This window comes from Rattus norvegicus, chromosome 7, assembly GCF_021556685.1.
Source record: "Rattus norvegicus strain SHRSP/BbbUtx chromosome 7, alternate assembly SHRSP_T2T, whole genome shotgun sequence".
NCBI classification, from domain to species: domain Eukaryota; kingdom Metazoa; phylum Chordata; class Mammalia; order Rodentia; family Muridae; genus Rattus; species Rattus norvegicus.
In genome coordinates this window covers 16,888,733-16,909,182 of record NC_141540.1, presented here as the reverse complement: position 1 = coordinate 16,909,182, position 20,450 = coordinate 16,888,733, and the positions used below count along the sequence as shown (strand labels likewise).

Genomic DNA, 20,450 nt, shown 5'->3' with positions numbered 1-20,450 from the left:
TTTCTTTTTTGGTTGTGAGCCTAGCCTTTAATGGCTGAGCCATCTCTCCAGCCCTTCTTTTCTTTTTTAAATTGAGGTCTCTACTTGTTGCCTGAGGATGTGTAAACAACTGCAAACTCCGTATAAAGCCCCAACAACACAAAACACAGTTCCCCTAAAGCTCACCGGAAGGAACCAATGAGTTTATTGGGCTAAACTACAGAGCATGAATAGCAAGAATGAGAGGCTGTGCGCAGGAGTGTGGACTCCAAAGCAGCTTCCCCATACGTGAGGGCTAAATGTTGGTTGTCACGTTGACTGTGTATGGAATCAACTAGAACCCAAGCTGCTAGGAGCCTATGAGGGACTTTCTTGACTGAATCACGAGGTCAGAACCCATCCTAAATCTGAGCCACATCTTGTGGTGTCAGCCCACAGGGAAGGTCAGGGAAGAGGAAGCTTTGCTTTTTGCCTGCTTGCCCTCACTCGTGCTGGCAGGCTCATCTCTCCTGCTGCTGAGCACTCCTTCTCTGCTGTGAGCACCTCCTTCCTCGGGATTGCCAGGCAGACTGAAGACAGCATGGAGAGTTCTCTAGGAATCAATCCTCCAGGACCTCTGCGCCAGATTAGGACACATGAGACCTCCAGCCTTTTTTTTTTTTTTTTGGTTCTTTTTTTTTCGGAGCTGGGGACCGAACCCAGGGCCTTGCGCTTCCTAGGTAAGCGCTCTACCACTGAGCTAAATCCCCAGCCCGAGACATCCAGCCTTATGAACTGAGCAACAACTATAGATGACCACTGTTGGACCCCCCAAACCGCCATTGTTGGACCACCCAGACCACCAGTAGACCACTTGAATAAACCCCTTTAAATACACACACACACACACACACACACACACACACACACACACACACACACACACACACACATATATATATATATATATATATATATATATATATATATATATATATATGATACGGATGAATTTTCTATCAGTTCTGTTCTTTTAGAGAACTCTGACCAATACACCATAGCTGTGTAGGTGAACATCTAATTAGAACAGAATAGTTGACAAATACTAGGAAGAGTGGCTTGAGTCTCAGTGAGTATCCTGTGGCCCTCCCTAACCTGCCTTCCATGACAGGATGTCTTGACACAAACCCCATTGTGATGATCACTTGCAAATAGGCACAGTCAATAGAATGAATGCTGTATCAGTTTTGCTTAGATGGCCGAGTTCTCCAAGACTATTCAAAAGGGAATATGGATTCAAACAGATTAGAAGCTGTGTCTGTGAGGGCAGATGAGAAAAAAAAAAGATTGAAAACACAATAGAGCTTATTCAAGTTAGAGCCGAAGGAGACATTACAAAGTGGGTGTAGATGTTTCTCTGCAAAGTGAGTCAAGCGCTGGCACTGTGTTTCACACTGCTACCAACAGGAGCTGCCATGTGTAGTCCCCACAAAAGTACTCTCATGGGTGAGTAGTTCAAATCCAGAGATAGAAGGTCCAGACCGAAGAAAACTTAGGATATAATGAATGAGGCCTATCTTCGAGTGGCCAGTAGTGGAGAAGATGCTGGAGAAAGCACAAAGGTATGGATTGGGTATTGGAAATTGAGACCAGCAGAGAAAATGATCACCTGTACCCGGCTCTGGCATTATGAATGAGAATGGCCCCATAGGCTCATGTATTTGAATACTTGGTCTCCAGTTAATGCAACTGTTTGGGAAAGATCAGAGGTGTGTGTTAGGGGTTTAAATCTCGGCTCATGGGCTGGAGGGATGGCTCAGTGGTTAGGAGTACTGATTTCTCTTCCAGAGGTCCTGAGTTCAAATCCCAGCAACCACATGGTGGCTCACAACCATCTGTAATGGGATCTGATGCCCTCTTTTAAAAAATCTTTAAAAAAGAATCTCGGCTCACGTTTGGACAAAGCACACCAATCCAACATGGTTCCACACGGAGAGGTTTAATGAGAGAAGAAGAGTAGAAGAGGGGAGGGACAAAGGCCAGCCATGAGCACGTGGAAGGAGGGGAGGGTGGGGAGAGAAGGGAGAGGGACAAAGAGGGCACAAGAGCAGAGAGGAGAAGAATAAGAAGTAAGAGAGAATGAGGGGCAAGGACCCCCTTATACAGGCATAGCTGGCTCTTGCCAGGTAACTGTGGGGATGGAGCTTAGACAGAATACCAACAGCATGGCCTTCTTGGGGTAGGTGTGTCACTAGGGGACAGCTTTGAGTTTCAAAAGCCAATAGCATTCTTAATTAGCTTTCCCTATATCTGCCCCAATTGTAGATCTAATGTAAGCTCTCAGCTATTGCTCTATGGCCATGTCTGCCTGCTGCCATGCTCTACTCCATGATGGGCATGGACTAACCCTTTGAAACTATAAACCCCAACAAAGTCTTCTATAAGTTGTCTTAGTAATGGTGTTCCTTTGTAACTGAGAAGTAACTAAGACTGAAGTTATCAGGGGATGGTGTATTTCTGTGATAAGCCTGACCATGTTTGTTTTTGGAGGAATGTGGAAGCCTTTTGGACTTTGGACTAAAAAAGTAGGGAAATGCCGGAGTGGGGAGGTGGGAGTGGGTGGGTGGAGTAGTACCCTCTAGAAGCAGGGGGAGGGAGGATAGGATAGGGGGTTTCCAGAGGAGAAACCAGCAAAGGGGATATCATTTGAAATATAAATAAACAAAATGTCCAATTACAAAAACGAAAAGTGGCTTAATGCTTTAAGAGAGCTTAATGGGCCATCCTAGAAGGGACAAAGCAGAGAGTAATGTGAGGGCAATGTGAACTAAGAGGTTTCAGAGGGGAGCAGCATTAGCTACTGGCCTAAAGACTAAGGATGTTTGGCAAAGAAGGTGGCTGTTTTCTGTCTTTGTCTAAGGATCTGACTGAGGCTAAATTGAAAAGTTTGGAATTCATTCCATTGGGAGAGGAAATTTCAAGATAGCCTAATATCGGCTAAGTCGCTTGGTTACTAGTAATTACTCTTAGGTAGCTGTATAATGAAAAAAAAAAAAAACACAAGCAAGGCAGAAAAATTCAGTGTGCAGTTAGAGGAGGGAAAAGCTCCAGAAAATACACTGGAGCCAAGTCTTGTACTCAAAGAGATGGAAAGTTTAAACAATGCCTGAACACATGGAAGAAAAGAAATCATGCCCTCAGGGCAAGACTCTACACAGCTAATCCTCCAACTTGTAAAAGGAAAATCTCCACTAAATAGTAACAAGAATTCTGAGGTTATGCAAATGTAATCCAAGGGAGGGGCCACATTTGATCCCAAATGGGCAGAAGAAGTTGGTTCTGGCTTTAGAGTCAAGAAAGATTCAGGATTAAGGGGGTTGTAGAAGCCTCCTCCATGGTTAAGGAAAGGCACTGAGGTCAGGCATGGGGCAGGGAACTCCCTGCATGAAGCCCTGAGAGGCCATTGTGTGAAGCTCTGAAAGTGATACCTGGATTGTGTTGGAGACCCCAAGATGTTGGAGATGCCAGTGCCATAGGTTACCCACCAAGGAAAGCTGCAGACAGAAAGTGGAACCAACTCAACATGGACAAGTGTTTGCCATCAATAGGCATAGAGCTGCAGGGTTTGTGGTTGACTCTATGGATTTTCATCTTCCTTGGGTCCAGTAGTTCCTCACTGTGCTGCTATTCTTCCATTTTTGGAATGATTGTGTATGTTCTGTGCCCTTGTGTCCTGAAGATTTGGTCCCTCAGTAGGTATACCCAAATAAGAGGATTAGGAAACACAGCCTTGTTGGAAGAGGTGTGCTACTTGGGGTGACTTTGAGATTCAAAAAGATACCGTTCCATGTGTGTGTGTGTGTGTGTGTGTGTGTGTGTGTGTGTGTGTGTGTCCAACTTGTGGATCAAGGAATAAGCTCTCAGCTGTTCCTACAATCATACCTTTGCTCTGCCAGCACGGGCTGAATTCTCCAAAACCATAAGCCCCAATTAAGTGCTTTCTTTTATAAGCTACTTTGATCATGATATTGTATAACAGCAGTAGAAAAGTAACTAACACACGCAGAGTTTTAAAAAGATCTTTAATTAAAAGCACTAATACCAAGGATAGTCCCTCGAAAATCAATTAAGTTAAAAATAACTAATACTATTTTAAAGATGACTAATGAAGGTTCATAAAACAATTTAGTGTCATGACAGGATATTCATAACATTTTGTGTGAATAACTCAACAACAAAACTATGTATAATAAAAATATTTTTTGAGGTGGAAATCACATAATATGAACATGAAGTGTTTAATGACATGGGACCTTCTCCATGCTCTATTTCTAAGACATTTCATCAGTCCATGAGGGAAATGTATTCCCATTCAGCAGTCTTTCCTCTTTCCCCATCCCCACAGCTCTATCGACCACTCACAGGCTTTTGATTGCTATGGGTGTTTCTACTCTAAACTTCCCATAAAAGAAATGGTAATATGTGATTTTGGTGTATGGCTTTTGTGACTTGTGCAATGTGATGGCTCCACCATGAACTATTCCTGTTATGGCTGAGGAACACCTCATTGTATAACTACAATGCTATGTCCATTCAATCATTTGAAAGTAGGTGTTTGTACTGTTTCCACAATTTTGCAATTGTGAGTAGGGCATAATATAGTTTGAATATGAACTACCCAAACAGGCTTAAATGTGGGTAGTTCATTAAATGTGGTTGGTTCAGGAAAGGAGCTGAAGCAAAATTACCCTTCAAAAATTAACTTTACTAGGGAAAGGGGCATCATAACTTTGGTTACTTTGAGGTAAGAAAGCATGAAAAACAGTAAGTCAGAGACAACATGATGATGCCCTTAAAGGAAAGACAGGCTTTGCTGTAAAACAAGGAGAGGAATTTCGTTATGAGGTATAGGTAATAGTAAAAGTAAGAGAGATGGCCACCATAAACATAACGGAAGGGGAATCCTAGGAGTGAGCCTTCAAAAAACCCTGAACAAAGAAAAATACCTAACTTTTGCCTATTTTCAGGGGGTGGTGGGAAGTGTGATGCCACATGATTTAGTCTGGGATAGCTTTGTTGGCAAAAAGCACAAAGGAACCAAGTGCCATAAGTTAGGGGCTGTTGGTCATTCAGAGAAGTCAGGGATCTTTGACTCAAATCAGCCAGCTGGACTCCATAACTCTGACCACTGGATGGATTCCTTGCAGCCCCTGCTTGCAGGGTGACAGCACTGCTTGGGCTTTGCAATCGACATGGGCAGAGTCACGCCTATTTACATACTAAAAGTCCAGGACAAAGTAGGACAGTTACTATGCTTGGGCGCTCAGAGGCTCCACCCGCAGCCACAGCCCGTCCTCCGCGCGCAGAATCAGCTCCGGCTTCCGGCGCGGCTCCTTGTCATCGGGCAGGACGCGGAAGCGCAGCAGCGTCAGCGCCACTGCCACCTTCATCTCGTTCATAGCGAAAGTCTGTCCTATGCAGTTCCTGCGGGAGGATGGGGTAGGGACTCTGACTGTGCCCTTTTCCAGGACCCAGATAGGGACCCTCAGACCCAACCTGACCCAGTCCCGTCGGGTTGAGAGATGCTAATATACAGAGCACACCACTAATGCTTAATTCGAACCTTGCCCAGAGTTTAGGCCACAATACAAACTAGCCGCAACACCACCACTATCCCTGGCTGCTCTTGGAACTTCCGAAAGAGGCTCTCCAAACCTTGGTGAAACCCCTACCATCTCCATCCACCTTTTCTCACTACCAGGCTCAGATTTTGCTCCACGACCACGTGCTTGCTGGACTCACCTGGGTCCTGCCGAGAAGGGAATAAATGCCAGAGGCGATCTAGCCTGGATGTTCTCTGGATCAAAACGGAAGGGGTCATAGACCTGCAAAAGACTAGTCATGGTGAATGGGTGATATCTACCAACACAGCCAGAGTCAGAGTCTTGAGTGTGCTGGAGGTCTGACATCCTGGGGCTATTGGGGATGAACAAGAGTGGGAACACTGCGCACCTCAGGGTCCTGCCACACAGTTGGGTTGTGATGGGTTGCAAAAATATTGATGATGCAGATGATACCTGTGAGAAAGAGAAGCGAGCAGGGTAAGCTGCCTGATGAGCTTTGCTGTGTACCGTTTCCTAAGTTCTGTGGTTACCTTTAGGAATGACACGGCCGTCTGGCAGAGAAATGTCCTGTGTGCAGCATCGGGAGACCATTGTGACTGGGGGATGCAGTCGCAGACTCTCCTTGATGCACATGGTCAGGAAGGGCAGCTGGGCCAGGTCGTCCCTGAGAAGCACACTACACAATTATCCAGGAGCAAAAGCAGAGGCTGCCAGCCCCTGGGCTGCCCATTTAATCTTTCCTCACAGTGGTAAAATAATCTTGAGAAGAACAGAAAGCTAGGAAAGTACTAGAGGAAATTTAGCTAGGAATCTTTAGAGAAGTTTGTTTGTTGTTTGTTTTTCTGAGACAACGAATTGTTCAAAAGCCCACCATTTTAAAAACAACAAACTTCCATTAAAATGAATATTTTTATGGTAAAAAAAAAAGCAAAATGCGAAGAGAAAGAATAAATGGATCTAAATTGTTTGGTCTTCTGTCTCTCTCCCTCACATATCCCATCTACCCTTTCCCACCTCCCTTGCCTTCTCTCAGAGTTATTTTTCCTGTCTCAGGCCCTTCCGTCACCTTACCCCTTCTTTATCCTCCATGTTCCCATCTTCCTTCCTCTTTACATATTTCCTCTTTTTTGTACCCCTCCTGCTACCAGTCATCTTACTGACTTCCTCTTTCATCAGTCAATATCATCCTTAGACCTACCACTGTGTTCCTCAGTCCCACACAGATATTCAGTGACTTTCCCAATAAAACATATCCTTTCCTCCTGCACTTGCTTCTCTAATACTCTCATTCCAATGTCTTCCCATCGGTCCTAGATGTGCCTTAACTTAAGACTGCTCTCCCACCAAACTGAGAGCCAAGGAAGGCTGGTCTCTGAGCTGAGTCTTTAGCACCAAATTGGGGTGGAATGGGAGAGTGGGAGAGTTTGATGAGTGAGGAATAGATGCATGGATGATCCAAAGTTTCAAGAAAAAATACATATGACTTTTATTTCCAGATGTCTCCTATGGATCCCTAGGCGGAATAGTAAGGAAGTAATTAAAGAACAGACAAGCAATCTATCAGGAAGGGATTAATGGGGAAATGTTGAATAGGACAGAAGTCCAGGAGAGGAAAGGAAGTTCATTTTTATTCAATGCATGCCAAGTAGTATCATCTGCCTTCACATAGTGTTGTCTTGTCAATAATTCTCCTTGAAGTCCATATATTTCTTTCCAATGCATAGACCTTTTCCTTGCTGATGAAGTAGAAGCCTCATCCACCAGCCAACAACAGAATAATCATTTAAAGAGTTCCCTTCCCTACCTGGGAAACAGAAGCAGGAGAGGGGCTCAGGGACAACCTACCATGGCCTATGCTCACCATTCAATCTCTTCAGAATCACGATCCCTCAGGAGTTCCTGCACCTCCTGCCGGCAGCGCTCCTGGTATTCTGGGTGCTTCGCCAGGTTGTACAGGATCCAGGAGAGCCCACTGGCTGTGGTGTCGTGGCCTGAAGAGCAGATAGGTAGACTTGGGCTTCTGGGCTGTTTCAGCACCACTGAGTGGACAGCACTCAAGCAGTGACGTTTTAAGGAGGGTAGGGAAAAGATAGAGCACAGAGAATGAGAGACCCAGACTCCTGAGGTAGAGAGACTCCTACCCCTTCCCTTATCTTCACTGATGCTCTCACCCTCAAACATGAAGGTGTCAGCCTCCGCTCGGATGTCCTCATCTGACAGCTCCTTTCCGTCTTCATCCTGGAGACAAGGCAAGTTCTTATATCACACAACTTCTGACGGCTCTCATGTCTAACATAACATCTAGAGATCCTTTTCCAATCAGGCACACAAGACCTTCATATGACTGCACTTCTCTTGGTCACCGACACACAGGCGTTTTCTTGGCTTCCTGTTTTTTTCCTAGTTGAAGGAATCAAAGACTCACAAGGTATTTCCTACTTCTGTATGATGAGTGATTTCTGTGGGAGGAGTGACTAGCTACCTTGCAAATACAACCATTGCAGAGCGATTAGAGATTTAACATTGCTCTAAGTCAGTGTTTCTCAACATGTAGCAGACCACTATCTCCAAAAATATTTACATTACAATTCATAGCTGTTGTATGAGACAGCAACAAAAATAATTTTATAGTTCGGGGTCAGCACAACACGAGGAACTGTATCAAAGGGTCACAACATCAGGAAGGTTGGGAACCACTGCTCTAAGTCTTTGACTTTGCTCACTAAGTAAGAAGAGTGGACTTCCTTTGCATCATTCTTCCTTTATTGCTGCTTGCTTTGTCACAAAGGTTGTGTCTGCAGGGTGGGAAGATTAATGCTGATGGGAGAAATAGGGACAGTATGTCACAGTGTCTGGTTGGTGTCACAGTGTGTCTGGTTAGTAAGTGAACTAGCTTCCCCTTCTCCCTTCTTTCTCAATCGCTAGTTTTAAAATGTGTCTCCTCTCTGTCTTCTCTCATCTTGCTTTCTGATTCCTTCCCTGCTCTCCTGTCCCACTACTAGGTTGAAATATAGAGAATTTATCTTATTTCCTTTAGAAGCTATCAGGTTTACAAACCTGCAAAACTTACCTCAGCACTTGGTTAAAGTTGTTTATAATAAAAAATAAAATCCCCTCTTTATTTGAGAAAATTTGAGAGAAATACAGGGTGATCTATGTGCATGAAAATGTCACAATGAAATTCATTATTTTATAGCTAAAAATTAATCTTCTATTCCGTGCTTGCTCTCCTGTCTCCTCTGCCCCTCCTTTCCCATCATCTGTTCACTCTTCATTTACTTTACCTCTCCTGTTCTCGTCCCTCCCCCTCTCTCATTGTTTATCCTATTGCTTTCTCTGAGACTAAGAAGACATAGATGTGCTGTCCTATAAGCCTCCATGACTCATAATATATGGGTCTTTCTCCTGTTTTATAAATCGGGTTGTGAATGAGAATGGTCCCATAGGCTTACATATTTGCATGCTTAGTCCTCAGTTGATGAACTATTTGGAAAGGATTAGGAGGTATGGCCTTGTTGGAGGAAGTGTATTGTTGGTGGGCTTTGAAGTTTCAAAAGGCCACTCCAGGCCAGTCTCCCCCCACCCCTCTCTCCTTGCTGCCTATGAATCAGGATGTAAAGTTCTTAGCTAGTACTCCAGCTCCAGCCTGTCTGCCTCCCACTATGATAATCATGGACTAATCCTCTGAATCTGTAGACCAGCCCACAATTAAGTGCTTTCTTTTATAAGAGTTGCTTTAGTCATGGTGTCTCTTCAGAGAAACAGAACAGTAATTAAGATATCTGCCATCAGGTTGCTCCCCTCCTACAATGTTTTCCCTATCCCCTTCCCTTTCTCCTCTGAGTAGGTAGGGGGTCCCCCTGGGTTTCCCCCCAACCCTGGAACATCAAGTCTAAGATTGATTTTTAACTATAAAATAATTCATTTCACTGTGACATTTTTGTGCACATAAATGTCGGGTAAAAATAATCAAATCACCTGGGAAGGGAAGATCTAGGACTAGGGAGTGAGTGTTACCTTCCTAGTATGTATGACTGCTATGTGTGATCTACACTGACTATGAAATTATGTGCAGCATCTCCCAAATCCAAATACTATAATTCACTAACTTACCAAGTAAGGCCCTTTGGTTTCAGACCTAGAAAGGCTGTATTGGCTATATCCTAGTGTGCTCTCTATAATGTGTTTCTTTCTGACTAGTCTCTCTTTTCTTCAAATGTTTTCTATGGATTCTAGGTGTTCTCTACATCAAGTCCAAGTCATTACTGAAACATAAAATGTTATATGTCATTTCACATTCAATACAAACATCCACTCTACTTTTTATAAAATCATAAAGACTTGGGGCTGGAGAGATGGCTTAATGATTAAGAGCACCCATCACTCATATGGTGCCTCACATTCACATATAACTTCAGTTCTAGAAAATTCAGTGCTCTCTTTTGGCCTCTGCAGTCACCAAGCATGCATTTGATGCACATACATGCATGCAGGCATGCAAACACTGTATACACAAAGCAAAAATAAATGAATCATTTTTTTTTCCGGAGCTGGAGAACGAACCCAGGGCCTTGTGGTTGCTAGGCAAGCGCTCTACCACTGAGCTAAATCCCCAACCCATGAATCATTTTTTAAAGTCATGAGGAGTCATACAAGCAAGTAATGCCAGAATTGGTACAGGAAAATCTGTTTACCCAGCCCCAAAGATGAGCCTTGCAACATAGTAAGACACATCTCAAGAAAGCTACCTAAAGCCAAAAGAGAGCTCTGAGGGAGGTGAAGCAGGAGGAGCACAAGTTTGAGGCCAGCCTGACCTACAGGGAGACTCTATCTAAAAGAATAAAACAAAATGAAAATCTCAACTAATTAATTAGTTTTAAAGTCTCCATTGCACCTCTTAAGGAGCCAACCTTGCTCAGTAGCAGTACATCAATGAAGTCCAGAGTCTTGGACTTGGCTTTGGCCTTGATGACATCATCACCACCATGCTTGGGCAGAGTGCGACGTCGCTCCTGGATGACGGCATAGGTGAAGTCATGCACCAGGTGGCAGGCCTTGTAGAAGCGCCTTCCATCAGGTGTGAGGCGGTAGAGCAGGTCCATGTGCAGAAGCAGCTGTTCGTTTCTTTTCACGACCAGTGCACTGAGTTCTAAGATGGCGGCAATGTACTCACTGGGCTTCCTGCGCAGTGAGAACGTGAAGAAAACAAGGAATAAGACAGACCTAAAACCCCAGGGGGCATCTCTCAGCAGAAAGAGGGGACTATTTCCTAACAGGATGCCAAGTAGCCCAACTCATCTAGAGATCATGGCAACACATGATAGCCATGGGCCTTGATGGCAACATAGTAAGACAAATCTCAAAAGAGCCATCTCGAGCCAAAAGGGCTTGTTACATAGGGAATCTTGTTGCATATGTAATCCAAGCCCTGAATACTCAGTTCCTTCTTTCCCTTCATTGCTTCCCATGAGCCAATGCGTTTCCCTAAGCATCTACCACTGCAGAGTGGAGACACCTTTCTAACACAGGGTCCAGTTCTACCCCTCCCACTGCCAATGCTGTTCACCCAGATGAAAACTCACCAGTTCTTGCCATTTTCTATGGCCAGACTCATCTACATACCCCTTTGTACAACACCAACTCTATTTTCTTTTAAAAGGCAGTCACTGTTTACAGATCTCTTCTGTATTATGAGTGTGCCTTTAAAGGGGTGTTAAAACCCTGGCATTTTCTGTCCCTCTTTGCTTCTTAGCTGCCTGTGTTTCCTCCAACACATGGTCCCCTCCATGATACAACTTTGGGGACAGATCCAAATTACACTGAAACCATAAGCTGAAATGAATATATCCTCTATTTGATAACCTTAGATACTTTGTTACAATGAGAGAGACAGATAATGAAGACATCTCATAGTTTCTTAGACACCACAACCTTAATTCACAGAATGAAGTTCCACACTTTTTTTGACTTTCATTGACTGTATGCTTTAATTTCTGTCTGTTCTCCCAACTTCCTTCCAAAATGCCCCATGTCAGATGCCCATGATCTGTCTCATCTGAATCTCTTTGACTTTTTCTAAATTATTCCACCTTACAGGAGGGACTACTCTATCCCCCATGGGGTTGGTTCAGTGTCAGTTCTGAACCACTTCCTCCATAGAGTCTCTTCTGCTTACTCTGGCCAACCTTCCCTCCTCAACCTCTTGCCTTGAGTCTGTGGACCAGATTCCAAGGCCTGAAGTTGAAACTTACTCCTGACAGTTGCTGTTGAAGCTGAAGACACATTTCTGCAAAGTATCCAAGGTCATGAGGCTGATGTTCTCAAACATGTCCAGATGGGCGCTACCCCCTGAGGCCAGGCGCAGCCACTTGGCCTTTGTTGGAGAGGCAGGGGAGGGAGAGAGAGGGGAGGGATGTGGAAGGGAGGAGAGAGTTGGATCGTGGCTTCCAGAGGCTCTGCCCAATCCCGATCACTCAAATGGGTAACCTTAACCAGTCTTCTGGATCTCAGCCCTAGATAACTGATCTCAGGGATAACCTAAACTGATAAACAGTGGAAGTGGTTATTATAGCAGATGAGGACCCAAGACTGGGTCAGAAGTCCTGAGTTCAGGTCCCACCTCTGATTCCCATGTTCTGTACTGCCTCCAGTCAGTTAATTCCCCTCTCCTAGTTCTTGACTGTCATATCTTTAGGAAGTTGGTCTGATCTTAGTTTAGTCTGCTAAACTAAGGGGAAACCCATGTATACCATTTTAAGCTCACTTCCTGCAGGATAATGTGAACAAGGTCTGTGATATACTTGACACTCAGATTTAACACTAATGAGGAAAAGGTAATCAGTGTACCTCATGGGCTTCTGGAAATTAAGCTTGCCCACATAGATTATTGAACTGGGGCTTCACAGCAGGTCTAGCCTATGACAAGCACTCAACATACAGTGTTCTCTATCACTTCTGTTAATTGATTCCAAAACTCTCCCTTTGCTGAGAATGTCAGACTTCCATTGTTCCCTGAGAAACTTTGCTAGACATGCCAAGAGTGAACTATCATGATGTTCTTAACTTGGGCTATATCTCAGAAGTTATGGCAGAAAACCTGTGGATACAGTGACAACTCTCCATGAGTAAAAATAAGACTGAATTCTGCTTGTTATAGAAGCAGATTCCCTAAGACTCAGATATACTATTACATATAGTAATATTTATCATTGTAGTTTATTATTAAAATTTCCTAAGACTCATGAGGAGCTCCTACTGCAGCCCACTGGTACTGTTCTCATGGACTCTGAGTACCTAAAAGCTGGAATGGTGCACATGCTGCTTGCTGTGCAGTGAGTAAATGACTGCCTTTCCCATCTGACTCAAGGATCTGGTATATTCTAGCAGAGTCCATAACCAGTAAACAAGCTAACATACCAGCTCACAAAGTCAAGAATCATTCTGTGACTGTTACCCAGTTCTTATCTTGTCCAGGTACAACAACTAGTACAGTGTGATTTTCCAGCAACATCAGTTAGATTTTGACCCACTTTTGATTTTGTGTTTAGCTTCTGATTTGACCAAAAAACTGGTGAGATGATGAGGCCACCATCTCAATTAAATCTAAGCTTTACAAAGTATCCTGCTTCTCACATTCCAGTGGAACTCTGTCTGTGCCACAAGCCTTGGGTGCCTTGTAGGGGGAAAGAACCATGGGAACACATGCTGAGTTCTCCCTGCCAAGTCTGGCCAAATTATCTTGAAGTCTGCAAACTTCAAACATGAGAGAACTGAGCTAGATCAGCCAAGCTGCCCACCTGATTCACAACTGATCATAAAACATCAGTGATGTAGCACTTGTCCAGAAAAGGCAACCAGTGTGTTTGGAACTGCCAGACCATGTCTGTGTTCCATTTTCAGGCCATCAAAAACTAACACCTGAGCACCTACCATGTAAGGGGTCATGACCCTGTGATATCATCTTGGACACAAAACAAAAAGGTTAAGACTAAATCACACCTGGGGAATCAAGTCTAGGGGAAAACTGCAATGGGCCACCATGGTCCTTCAGAGCCTGTACCGTGGACTATATCTGTCTGCAGTCCCTTACTCACCCCTCCCCAGACTCCAGCTGGGCACATGGGTTCCGGGGACTCACATGCATGATGTTGGTGCTGTCATTGAAAATCTTCACATAGGGTTTCAGGATGTTGAAGTGGAAGGCAGGTGTCAGCATGCTACGGTGGCGGCTCCACTTGTCACCGGCACTCACCAAGAGCCCATCCCCTGGAAGGGTGACCATTGGCAGTGGGCAAAGGTGACACCTTCTCCTGGGTCCCAGGGCTGTTCCCAATCACCTAACCTTTGAGGACTCACCCAGCCAGGGTTTCAGGAAGCTGTAGAAGATGCCATCCTTGGGAGCAACCGCAGCTGACATGAACAAGAATCATCAGGGGCCAATGGAGAATGCAGAGGATGAACTTGGGAAGAGTTTTGTGCCCTGATCAGAGGTGTGCATGTCTAGCTCAAGCCAGAATGGCAAGATTGTGGAGAAAGATAGAGGAGGCAGGGAGTTGGGGAGCAGTAAGCAGGAGCCAGACTAAGCTATAGGAGGAGGTAGGACAAAAGTGTGGCCTGACACTGCATAGCACACTCAAGTTTGCATTCACATGGCTCCTACATGGCCTAACATGTCAACACAGTACAACACTCTGAGACCTTTACATAGACCTAGCACACCCATTCACTCAAGACTCTGTCATCTCCTGACATACACATGTGACACAGATGAACACTACATGTGCACTGTCTTAGTCAGGGTTTCCATTGCTGTGACTAAAGTTGGGGAGGAAATGGTTTATTTGGCTTATGCTTCCATATTGCTGTTAATTATTGAAGGAAGTCAGGATAGGATCTCAAACAGGGCTGAAACCCAGAGGCAGGAACGGATACAGAAGTCATGGAGGGGTGCTGCTTACTGGCTTGCTTGCTCATGGCTTTCTCAACCTGCTTTCCTATAGAACTCAGTACCACCAGCCCAGGGATGGCACCACCCACAATGGGCTGGGCCCTCCCCCCTTGATCACTCATTGAGAAAATGCCTTAAAGCTGGATCTCATGGAGGATTTCCTCAACTGAGTCTCCTTTCTCTGTGATAACTCTAGCTTGTGTCAAGCTGATGCACAAAGCCAGCCAACACAGCATCCTAATACCTAACATGTGCTAACATAGCTAAACACACATAGTCTTCCATGACGTGGCTCTATCTAATGTAACACATTGCTGTGAAATGACACCATGACCACAACAACTCTTATAAAGGAAAATATTTAATTGGGGCTGCTTACAGTTTAGAGCCTTGGCCCATTGTTGTTTTTGCAGGAAACATGGCAGCATGTAGGCAGATGTGGTGCTGGAGAAGGACCTAAGACTTCTACATCTTGATTCACCAGCAACAGGACAAGATTGCCACATTGGGCATGACTCAAGCATCTGAGACCTCAAAGCCCACCCCAGTGACATACTTACTCTGACAAAGCCACACCTACTCCAACAAGGCTACATCTCTTAATCATATGGGCTTGTGGAGACCATTTTTACTCAAACACATATATAGAGAGGGTCTGATGATTCTCAGTGTGTGCCAGAAGTTTTCTTAAAATGGTTACTGTAAGGTGTAGAGAGACTTCATTTGGCAAATGTTCACCATGCAAACAGAAAGACTTGAGTCCCATCCACAGCACCCACATAAAGAGTTGACTGTGTGGCACGCACTTTTCATCCTAGTTCCGAGGATGCAGAATCCAAGTAGATTCTGGGTACCCATCACAGACTAATCAGTGATTGCTAAGTCATGATGAGACTCTGTTCCCCAAAATAAGGTGTATAGTTCATGAGGAATGACATCCAATGTTAGCCTCTTGCCTCCACACACATAGGCACACAAACGCCAGAGTAACCCATAAACACACACACACACACACACACACACACACACACACACATATATTTGTATGTACAAATATATGCATATATTTGTACATAGATAAAAAGAATAGTCATGTTATCATCTCAGATGTGTAACAGGTGTGATCTAACATCAGACATGGATATACCCTAAGATCTACCTTACACAAATCTCAAGGTCTCAGTCATGTCTCAGTGCAACTCTGGATGACAGATATCAAACAACCCTAAACATGGTCAAAATGTTATCCAAAACAACTGCTCAGCCACACAGAGTTCAACATTCCTATGTCCATGGCCCCTTCAGAGTTCCAGACAAGGCCATCTTCACATGATCCCAGGTATAAACCATGCTTAGCCAGAGATAATGTATGTTGCCATGGCCATCTAGCAAGGCAATCACCTTGCCTTGGGTCATCTGCAGTGAGCAATAAACATATGATGGGCAAACTGGAGGAATAGGAAAACTCTAGAAATAGCAACTGTATCCCACATTAGTATACACTGGCTCATTGCTTTGCTTGGGAATGGGATGGGTTATAGCCCTACATAGGCCCTGCACATCCTGCCCCTACTTTAAACATTCCTATTTTCAGGGTAGGTTTGTCTTCATTCCAGATGCCTAGCTTTGTCTCTCTTAGATCTTCACTGATTTAGCGTCTGGTCATGTCTGTCTGGTCATGGGTCCTCCTCCAGGAAGTATTCCTACGTGTACTAGCAGACTCACTTCTCCATTCAACCATCACCCATCTTCCTTAGGGCCATTCCTGAGCACAGGTGGTTGGAGTGTCTTTATCGGGACACATCTCTTCCAGATTGGGTTCCACTAGGACAGAGCCTTGCTCAAGATCTCTTGGCATTCCAGGAGTACCATGAGTGCTAGAATGCTAGGAAGAAGGAAATGACTGAAATAGAGGAAGAAGAGATTGACATGGAATGGTAAGTACATGAAAGCCTGAGAGAGAGATAGGGAAGGAGAGATTGGGTTGCTGTAGGGGCACACACAGAAGAATGGAAGTCAGGACTAGAAGTTCTCAGATTCCCACAGACACACCACCAACAGTTCCCATGGGTACCTGAGGCACTGAGGACAGATCGGATGATGTCAGGGTGGCACAAAGTGATGAGGGGAACTATAGGGCCTAACCAGGTCATGAAGCCCTGGGGGTAGGTGGCCACCAGCTCAGTCATCTGCTTCATGCCTTCTTCTGTAGGAGGGGACTGAGGGAAAATAGACAAGGGCAATCCCTCCTGAGATGGCTCTTTTCAAGGTTCAAATTGTCTGATACTCACACAAGCTGATGCAAAAAATTGAATGAAATTAAAAATCATTATGTATCACAATTTCCGGTTGCATCTGTGATGTTCTCAGAACACATTAGTATTCACAGCAGCAGACTGAGTCAGGATGTCCCTCCCTCCACAGTGTGGGTGGTACCATCCGTCCCAGTAAGGATCCAAATGAAGCAAGACACAGAGGAAGGGGAACTTCATTCTTTCTATCAAACTGGTACACTCAGCTTCTCATGCCCTCAAATATCAAAATTCTGGTCCTTGACCTTTGGACTCCAACGTTTTTGTCTGACACTCCACACTGTGCCTTTGTTCTAAGACTAAATTGTTACAGGACCAGCTTCCTGGTCCTCAATTTGCATGTGGCGTTGTGGGATTTCTCAGTCTCCTTACTACATAAGTCCAAACTTTATCTACATATCTATCTACATATCTATTGATCCCTACCTTCTTCTCTTTCTCATTTACATACCTGTACATGTTATATGCATATTGTATTCATTTGTATATCTGCATAACTATGTATAGAATTGTGATACATAATGATTTTTAATTTCATTTAATTTTTTGCTTATTTATTTTACATCCTACTCACTGCCCCCTTCCCAGTCACTCCCTCCCACAATTCTTTCCCAATGCTCCCTCCCCTTCTCCTCTGACAGTCTGTATATACTACCGTGGTCAATAAAACTATAACACACCTGAAGATTGTCTATGTCTTTCAATTTTCTATTATTCTTATGTTTAGATACATTTGGCTAAATAAATACCATGATCTGAAAACTGCCTGCAGTCTTCTCAATAGTAGCATGAGGTACAGGTTTGTATGCTGGGACCAATAAGTGGTCTCTTGTAACCTAGATATGCAGTAGGCTCTGCCAGGACGGTTTGACTCAGTGTACTCTATAGCATTAGTAAAACGAGAAAATCATTCAGTGATGAATCCTATTTCTAACATAAAATGATATATTTGTATATGTGTGCATATGTAAATGTGTATGTGTGTGTGTGTGTGTGTGTGTGCACTTGTGTGGGGCTGTGTTTATTTTACTGTTTATGTGCACATGTGTGTTCATGCTTTGGTTCTGGTATTCTGGACAGCACTAATACACTTCCTCAGGATCTGTAATAGTTTTCTCCCGAAGCCCCTGGAGGTGATACAGCCTCTGTAGTGAAGATGTATCTGGATGTTGCAGGACAGAGGAGAAAATCTCTGCTTCTTCTAGCTTTGTCTTTAACAGTCATGTCCTTATCATATCAAGCCTGCATCTTATGGTCAATAGTCAAGCTATATTGTCACGCTGTCCGCCTCAGAGAAGCCTCCTTTGTCTTGAGAAGATGGAATCAATTTCAACCCCATAAAAATCCTCAATGAGAGATTCCGACAGGGAAATGTGTGGACTGCACTGGGGGCTCAGAGTTTGTCCCCAAGGATTCTTGCACATGCTCTTCTGACTGTATATACCAAAAGTCTTCAGACTCAGATATGCACAGGGGTTCAAACACTGGATCCTCAGCAGATACCAGGACAGCAAAGGGGACCTCTAAGTCTCCATAAAAGTGGCAACTCTCCAAAAAAGCAACTACTACCCACAAGCTTCCTGTATGTGGTTTCAAGGACTCGTGTGCATGCTGTGAGCTATGAGAACTGTAACTGAAGCAATGAAGACCAAGTTAACCACAGGAGAGAACAGACCTATGTCAAAGTCCAAATGCTGTGTAATTTTTAGGGTCAAGGAAGGTCACCAAAGGATGAGACTTCTAGTCTAATCCAGGTTGTGCGACAGACCTCAGTAATTACTCTTAGTAGAAAAGAGCAATGTAAGGAAAATAGGATCCAGCAATGGGAAGTGAGGAGTCCAAAGAGAACTCTCCAATGGCCCAAGTGTGCTGAAAGTGTATGAGGGGGCATAAAAAAAAATCCCTTCTGGAATAAAGCAGAAACCCAAAGGTAGACTAACAGAAAGGAATGACCCAGGCAGGAGGCTGATTCTAAACCAGAACCCTTCAGGAGGCCCAAGCAGCAGACAGTGTATGGTTGTGAGGGGTCTTGGAGCTACAGAGCCCATTCTGGGAGCCCTTCAGTGTGTACCAGAAGCAGGAAAAGAGGCTAGAAATCAACCCAGAGTAGACTGAGTATGGAAAACCAGGAGTGTGAGAAGAACTCGAAATGTAGTACCAAAGACCTTAACCTATCCTAGCCCATCCTACCCCTAATTCCCAGATCCATAGGGAATCTCTGTGTCCTCACACCCCAGCCCTAGCCTACCTAATCCCTGACTCTGTCAATGCACATGTCCCAGGCCATTGTTCTAACCAGTTCCTTGACCACTGTGAGGTCCCCACGCCCTTACAACCCAGGCCATTCTGTTACTATACTCACCATGCCTAGGTGACCCCAAAACCAACTCCTCTTGGGTGGCTGAGGGAAACCACAGAGACGTTGACACTTTGCATACAAAGTGTATATCTGGTTGAGGCAGTGGGTCAAGAACCAGGAAACACCAACCAAGGAAAGGAGCAGCCATGGAGAGGCTGACATGGGCCCCAGTCCCAGCCAGGATAGGTCCAGATGTCGCATCCTAGAAGATAGATGGTAGAATGTGAGCTCCCGAACTTCAGGGAATTGACAGGGACACCCTGTAATAATGGTCAGGGTGGGGACTATAAATCCTGAGGTCAAATCAGGTGGCAGTGAAGACCCAATGTAGGAGAGAGACAGTGAGATATGAAGAACAAGACAAGAGACAGATGACAGAAGAAAAAAAAAGAGTCTGAATAAAATAAAATTTAAAAAAAAGTGTCCCAAATTGCACGCATGAGACCAAGCTTTCCTGGAGCTGTACCCAGAGACCTCCACATCTCCAGGACCAGCTTGATCACGGTGATCATCCTGCTTTAATCATCTGCCTCCCCAGTGCCACCCCAGACATGAGCAGGACTCTCTCTAACCCAGGGTAGTATCCTTGAGCTCCACTTCCCCTAACCTGGAACCTTCTCTCAGGAGCAGTGTCTCTCCCACAGCTCCTCAAACTCTCTCTTCTGGGGCCTCTCTGGATAATTGCCTGAAGGAAGCAATGAAAGGCTGGGCTCACGTGTGCCAGTCAATCTTTCCCAGAGCTGACAGTTCCCTCCTGGCCTGGGCACGAGGCCAAGAAAGTAGGTTGAGTCAGCCAACTGCACAGTGGACCAAGCCAGGGTCATACTGAGTGAGCATGGAAAAGAGATCCTCAGAACCTGACCCCTCCCACATGAGGTAGGAAACAAGACTGGTGTGGGCAAAGGTGCCAATGAGCACCCACCTTTATTGCTTCTCCTGCTCTTCTGATGACAAGAGATATTGTGTTTTTAAAAATCATTAACTTGGGACTTCAGGTGCCAGGAGACCAAGGTCAGGCACATCCCTGAACTTCTCCAGAGCTTCTATGCATGTTGGTGTGGGAAGAAGGTCTGTGGGATTTCTTGGTGCAGAACTGGGAGACTCTTGAATTTCTGTCCAGCTGCACAGCCACATAGCAGTCAAACCCCACCTCCACACAATGCAGAGTCTTGGTAGACATGTTTTTGTTGTTGTTGTTTGTTTGTTTGTTTTTGTTTTTGGTTGCTTTGGTTTTTGGTTTTTGGCTTTTT

General features: G+C 44.6%; 1 protein-coding gene across 2 annotated transcripts; it reads right to left on the bottom strand.

Annotated features, from left to right (window-relative positions):
• Window positions 1-4,023: 4,023 nt before the first annotated feature.
• Cyp4f40 (cytochrome P450, family 4, subfamily f, polypeptide 40) lies at window positions 4,024-19,873 on the bottom strand. 2 transcript variants are annotated; one of them, NM_001109360.2, is given in 13 exon segments: window positions 4,024-5,442; window positions 5,761-5,843; window positions 5,971-6,035; window positions 6,113-6,246; window positions 7,444-7,573; window positions 7,754-7,820; window positions 10,493-10,763; window positions 11,834-11,955; window positions 13,720-13,847; window positions 13,938-13,991; window positions 16,604-16,748; window positions 19,204-19,402; window positions 19,808-19,873. In NM_001109360.2, coding segments are annotated over 12 exon segments (1,572 nt in total). In that variant the 5' UTR covers window position 19,402; window positions 19,808-19,873; the 3' UTR covers window positions 4,024-5,267.
• Between the last annotated feature and the right edge of the window lie 577 nt (window positions 19,874-20,450).